This window comes from Convolutriloba macropyga, chromosome 6 (genome assembly GCF_964194025.1).
Source record: "Convolutriloba macropyga chromosome 6, txConMacr16.3, whole genome shotgun sequence".
NCBI classification, from domain to species: Eukaryota; Metazoa; Xenacoelomorpha; order Acoela; family Convolutidae; genus Convolutriloba; species Convolutriloba macropyga.
Genome location: NC_134473.1, coordinates 54,178,848 through 54,186,115, shown reverse-complemented (window position 1 = coordinate 54,186,115; position 7,268 = coordinate 54,178,848). Strand labels below are relative to the sequence as shown.

General features: G+C 33.3%; 1 protein-coding gene across 1 annotated transcript in view; it reads left to right on the top strand.

The window, feature by feature from the left end:
* Positions 1 to 7,268, top strand: part of LOC142341767 (myosin-VIIa-like) — a 74,108-nt gene that overhangs the window by 8,194 nt on the left and 58,646 nt on the right. The window contains exon 4 of the mRNA XM_075392985.1: positions 159 to 292. Within this exon, the coding sequence (XP_075249100.1) occupies positions 159 to 292 (134 nt within the window). The remainder of the gene's footprint in view (positions 1 to 158; positions 293 to 7,268) is intronic.

The following is a 7,268-nucleotide window of genomic DNA, read 5'->3' as shown; positions in this document are numbered from 1 at the left end:
ACGCTAAAATGATTTTACTAATTCAATTCAAAGCCAATCTGAAAACAATTATAGATGTCATTTCTCATTCTCTCAATAAAACAGAGATGTATGACAGTTTTGATGGTGTCGCAACATAAAGGTAAAATTTTTTCGGTTACGTGAGACGTCTGCTTTAGAAAGTCCTTGGATGCCCTGATGAAGACATTGCAACAGTGTCAGCCTTGGTTCGTAAGGTGCATCAAACCGAATGATCACAAGGGCAAACAGAATTTCGACAGAATTCTGGTTTGCAGACAACTTAGATACTCAGGTATGAATAAAGAGTGAAACCAATTCCAGATAATGAAAATAAAAAGAACTTTAGCTATGTGGAATTTTGTCTCCCTTAAGTGCTCTTTTTAGTTGCCTGGAGCCAGTTTCTGTAGTTTCAAAATAGGCGCAGATAAGATTAAGCATAAATTTTGTCATAATTTTGTACAATTGACTTGATAAATATTCGGGTCTTACCCATCTTGCACAATTATGGTTGCAACTTCTGGAACCTAGCCTAAAGAGCAGAAAGTCACGAACAAGCTCAAAGTTGTAAGAGAAGTAGAATATTCTCGTCGTCGAGGATTCGTTGTTTTTTGGAAACCAAAATAACAATATTGTCCTAGCTGGATATTTTTTTGCACAAATTTGCAAAAATCATTTACAGCTTCAATCAAGAGTGCTTTTTAAACAAATAGAAACAAATTTTACGCCCCTTGACAAAAACTCAAGGAAGATTAAAAAACATATGTGCTTCGGGAAAAAAAAACAAAGTGACAAAGTTTTTCCATCTGAAAATGACAATTTTTTGTGGGCAAAAAGTGCAGAAGTACCAATGCTTCTAAAGAGAATCACGTCTTTCAGCTGCAAGTCATAATTTTTTCTTAGTTTGCTTCTCTCCCAAAATAACCATAGCTGTTTTTGTTGACCTTAAAATTGGAGTCGAAATGAAAATCATTACTTCCGGATGGAATTGAATTATTTTTTTTTAAAAAAATGGTCTCCCGTGGTTAATTTATATTCTAGAATTGACAGTTGCAATTAATTTCGAAAGTTTCCACTAATGATTACGCGCAATAAAACACTAATGATGATCCAAGCACCAAAATTGAAATTATTACATTTTTATATTATTCGCTGGTTTTGAAAAACGAGAAAATAGTTCGATTGAAATGTTGGCGCCTCCTGAAAACTTTCAAAGATCTCTTTTTTTACAACTAATACTTTCATGTCTATGAAACTTGCCATAGTAACTATTCGTGTATTAGAGAAGTAATCAATGCTCTTTTTAAAATTTCTTTATGAAAGACATTTACATGTTTGTTTCATTTGTTATTATAGTTTCAAAATTTCTTATATCTCTGATCTGATGTAGTACTGTGAAAAAATTTCAAAAACTTTTTTTTATTCCTTTGATGGAGAACATTAATCATGTTGATAACAAAGGTTCGGCATTTCACAATTTTTTCTTATTTTAGGAGTAATTATAAACATTGTGCAAAATTTTAGTCATTGCTTATGAAAAAATGATTTTTTTCAAATTCATCAATCAAAGCATGCTTTAATTGCTTAAACAAGTTAATTTATATCCAGTAAAGGTTCAACAGAGCATAGCGCGGTAGAATTTGTTGTTCAGTGTGTGCTGTTTAACGCTAATTTTCTACATTATATAATTATTGCCACGATTTATTGCATTTCAATCAATTTATTCATTACGCTTCGCCGTTGTTATTTAATTGCTATTCATGTAGTAAACCAAAGTAGGTGTCATTGAAGTGTTGACCTTACTCCGAAATCCGCAAGTTAGAGCCAAGTTTTAAAGTTCAAATTCAGTAGGTTTTATTGGCTTGATAAATTTCAAAAGATTTATGAAGTAAGAATACGAAAGGGGTTTTGTAAAGTCTAGAAATGAAACTTCCATTCAGCCATTACAATTAGTGTCGCAGCCCGGTAAACGTTTGTTTTCATTAATTAATTTCAGATTTGAAAACATATGAATTTAAATGCATTTGAATTGAATTTTTCTCACTTTCATTGTTTGAAAAATTAATTAAAACAAGGCGGGTTGTTAATGTGCGTTCGCACATGATATTCCCACCCGGAGCTCATCTACATTTTTGACTAAATTGTCAACCAAATGAAGAGATAACAAAAATAGATGTTTGAGTTTAAAGCAATCGTTACACAACATATCTACTAATTGAATTACATAATGCCATGCCTCATTACAGCATTACAGCGCCAACGTGATCTGACATTAAGGAGACTAAGAGACAAAAAAAAACAAAAAACAAAATCAGCACAAACAAAAATTTCACGGCAAAAACTGAATATGTAAATTTAAAAGCACCTAGTAACAACGTCAAAGAGCATTCAGGTAAAACCTTAACTACACAAGTTTATTTTTTTCTAACAATACAGCAGATGGAAAAATTTCCTGATGAGACTGGGTAACAAGTCGACAAAAAGAACGAACAGTGAGGCGAAACTTAAAAATTAATCAACATTTTTTACACCAACAAATTTCAAAAATCTTAAAAATCATTAGCTTTTAACTAAATAATTCTTAATATATTACTAAAAACTCATTACAAAACCAAAAATGAATGTCTTTGATTAAACTAAGTCATAAAAGCGAACTAAAGAGAAACTCAAAAAGTTACAAACGATTTGCGAGAAAACAAACTATTGCTACCATTAAAGTCATTAGCTATCATCTGAATACTATGCCTGAATGTTATTTGAATATTATTTATCATCTGAATATTATTTTTAATTCCATTGATCGCTTCTACTGATTCAGCTGAAGGATTTAAACTGAGAGATTAATTTATTTTACTTGCGCCACATTTGAAAACCATTGGGATCTTTTATTACGCGTTTTATTACGCGTTTTATTACGCTTTTATTACTTGTTCTGAAAGAAGAGAAAAAGAAACACAAAAATTGGCCACTCAATGAGAGTTCAGAAAAACTCATATTGTCCAAAAAGAAAACATCAGGGACAAAAAATATAGATAGATAGGTTCTCTCTTGAAATACAAGAAATTGGATGGGACCTCTCATTGATGAAAATAAGTTACAGTTTGAAAAAAAGAACAACAAAAAATGAAAAATTGGAAAATAACTTCAATATGTTTATTATAAACTTGAAGACTATTCGCCATAAACTGACTGCTTCGGGTAACGTATTTCATTCAATGCTCAATTAGAAGCCTATGAGAATTGTCAGCAATTTACGGCTACCTAAAGAAGAAAAACTGCAAACTCAAGAAAAAATTGAGCGAGAAAACTCTCGAAGGCATTAAAAAAATGAACTTTTCACAAAAAACTCATCTGTTTTCAATTAATTTTTAAGAACAATGGGATTTCTTTTATTTATCAATATAATTTCAAAAAATCAAAAAACATAAACAAATACATTGGAACCACGAAATTTTCGAGAAAACAAGTTTTATCAATGCAGTTAATTTCATTAGCTTTCAACGCAAGCCTATAAATACGCTAAATTTTGCCTCGATGGGACAATAAGTTTGTTTTCCAGTCCAATTTCATCAATAAGACCCTACAACAAGTTATTGACTCTGAAAACGACGACAGAGACAGGCAAAAGCCAAATATTCAGTAGAAAAATGTCAGAGGAATATGTCGAAGCAATTCAAATCATAAGCTCTTCTCCGAAAACTTTATCTATGATCCGTTGAACTTTATCTCTAATGAGACTGGGGACCATCAGCAAAAGGATGATCTGATAAAATTTCAAAAGGATCCAGAAATAAAACAAAGTACCCGAAAATTTAAAAAAAGTTATGAAATATCGTGGCATTGAAGTTTTAAAAATAATAGGTAGAAGATAAAACCGCTAACTAGATTAATTTTGGCTGCAGTAGAAGGGAAAAGAATTCTTCTAGTACTAACATTGACCAACAGTTCACGAAAAAAAGCTTAGGATTGGTTAATATTCAAAAAAAAAATTCGAAAACTTATTTTTAACACTTAACAGCTATTAAACTCAAAATCTTTCAACGGAGCTCAATATCTACGCTCAGATATAACCCGATAGGAAGAAAAAGATGTTTTTTATGCATAGATAAATAACAAGACATCACAATAAGTCTCATGACTGTGAAAACAATTACAGAAACAGGCAAACAAAAAAATTCGGTAAAAAAAATGCGAGAAGAAAGTGTCGAAGCCAATTAAACCATTAGATTTTCTCTGAAAACTTTATCTGTGATCCACTGAACGCCTTCTCGAAGCCAATGGAGTTAAATTAATATTTGGATAATGTGTATATTTATTGGATAATGTGATAAGAGTTCAAAAGTAACCAATAATACAAAAATATCCAAAAAAAACTTTAAAAAAATTGAAATTTTGTGCCATTGAAGTCATATAACCAACAGTTAGAAGATAAAACCGCTAACCAGAATAATTTAAATTGCAGTATAAAACAAGTGTGTCCTGTCAATACTGACAATGACTAACAGTTCACGAAAAAAGTTTAACATTTGTTAGTGTTCAAAAAAAATTTTCGAAAAATTATTTTTAAACTCTTAACAGCCAATAAATTCAAAAGCTTTCAACGGAATTTAACAAATACAATCAAAGATGCCCCAATGGGAGTACATTTATGTTTGTCATGCATAGGTTATCAACAAGACATCACAATAAGTCTTATGACTATTAAAACAACAACAAAAACAGGCAAAAACCAAAAATTCAAAAGAAAAGTGCGAGAAGAACGTATCGAAGCCACTTAAACAATAAACTTATCTATGAAATTTTAATCTGTGAGTCACTTAAAATCTTCTTTAAGCCAATGGGAGCTATCAATATTTGGGTAATATGATAAGATTTCAAAGTAACCAATAAAACGAAAATACGCAAATTTTTTTTTAAATCTTTTGAAATCTTGTGTCATTGAAGTAATAGCATCAATAGTTAGAAGATAAAACCGCTAACCAGATTAAGTTTGGTTCCATTAGGAAGTAAGAGGGTGCTGTCACCCCTGGACTGATTTACACTTCACGATAATAAATTTGATTTTTTAATGTTCAAAAAAATCGAAAAATTATTTTTTAAGTCTTAACAGCCAGTAGCAGTCCCCTCAAAGCACTAGATATGTTCACTTAATGCTCATTATGGAACATATTGCACTATATATAGTCAATGAATCCAAGCCATAGGACTCCAAAAAATTAGTAAAAACTCAAAAAGAAAATCAAAATTTCTTTTAAAATTACGAAAACTCAGAATCGAAGCCAAAAAAAAACATGAGCAATTCCTTGAAAACGATGTTTTCGTTCATTGGGCCTAATTTGAATGTAAAGAAGGTTCGTCAATAATTGAACCTTGATATAAAAAGTGACTTGTCTCTAGGTGACTTAAAAAAAGCAAAAAAGGGAAAAGTTTTATAAAAAAAAGAGATCTCAAATAGAATTCGAATTTTTTTTTATAGTGAACTATCCAAATGAGACCAGAGCTAGTCTTTTTTATTGCCTTTAGTCTATTAGGAATAAAAAGTTGGTCCATTTTTTGTCTTGAAAATTAATTTTGAAATACTATTTTTACAGAATTTTTTTTGTTTTGGAGAAAAATTACACTAAAAGTGAACAAATTTCGCGTTTTCACACAAAACTTCAATCCTCGATAACTCCTCGACAAAAACGAAAATCAAAAAAATCTTTTTAATTTTAATTCTAAGCTGGATTAGCTTTTGATTGATACCACTCACATTTCTCTACGACGAATATATCGATCGGCCAAAATTGACTGAACAAAAAAACCCATTTGAGTATAGAGTTCCTCCCCGCCACAAGTGGTGTCGGAACAGCAATGGCGAAACTTTGTCCGGCCTAAGTTGAGAAGCGATCGAAGAGTCCAGATTGGACACCAGTCTGGGACGAGCACATAAATCATCGCAAGACAAATCTGATGTAGAGAACGCGATCGGCGGAGATCGGAAGTCGGCGGAAGTCGGCGGAGGTCGGTGGAAGTCGGCGGAGGTCGGTGGAAGTCGCTGGAAGTCGGCGGAGGTCGGAATTCGGCGGAGGTCGGTGGAAGTCGGCGGAAGTTGGTGGAAGTCGGCGGAGGTCGGAAGTCGGTGGAAGTCGGCGGAGGTCGGTGGAAGTCGGCGGATGTCGGAATCCGGCCGAGGTCGGCGGAAGTCGGTGGAAGTCGATGTGTCAGTTAATTGTGGCGTAGTATGTACAAGTTCAGCTAGAATGCAGCTCCGGGTATCGCCACGTTGAAAATTTCATGCATGATATGTCATTCGAAGTTTTCAAAATTTGCTATGTACAGTCTGTTAGTTCTTTGTATGTACAGTCTGATCTGAGACATTCTGTGCAGTGTTAACCAATAATGTAAATGATGCTGCGAAGAAAAAAAACAGACTGGGATGTTTCTTAATCGACTCTCGGCAGACTGGCAAAAGTATTTATACTGCTATTTGTCTGGTACAGTAATGGTTACAATTGAAAATCAATGGTACAGCGCTGAAACCCACTGCGACTAAGGTACGGGAAGCCATTGAAACAGCAGGAGAGCGAGTGGATTTAAAAATGTAATTCTGGCGATTTGGCGAAATAATTTTGTCACTAATCCGAAATTGTTGATGCATAAATGACTGTTCTCCAGGTTGGAATCGATATGCCTAGGCCTAAAACCCGGGTCAAGGTGTCACCGCCATTCAACGAAAAATTATGTAAGATAAGCGGTTAATGCGGAAATTTTTGTAAGATAAGCGGTGAATGCAGTGAAATTACATAAATCAGGCGGTGAATGCGGTGAAAAAAATCTTTGTCGTCTGATAGCGCTGAAATTACATAAATTCACCGCTTCGAAAAAAAGTCCAAATTATGTAAGATAAGCGGTGAATGCGGTGAAATTACATAAAGTCACCGCTCAACTTAGTGGTGAACTTACATAAATTCACCGCTTAGAAAAAGTTGTTAAAATTGTGTGAGATCAGCGAAGAATGCGGTAAAATTAATGGTGAGTGTGGGAGGAATTGAGAGATTTGCCTTCCCACTAAAACTACCCCTTAATCTTACATCTTTTTGACATTTTTTTCTTAGCGGTGAATTTAAGTAAATTCACCACTAGAGTAAGCGGTGAACTTACAAAATTTCACCACATTTCACCGCCAAAATATGTAATTTCGCCGCAAAAAATTGCAAATCTAACAAAAGTTCACCATGCATGTTTTGCAGAAAGTAGAGTGAATTCGATTTATATTCAAACAAAAAATA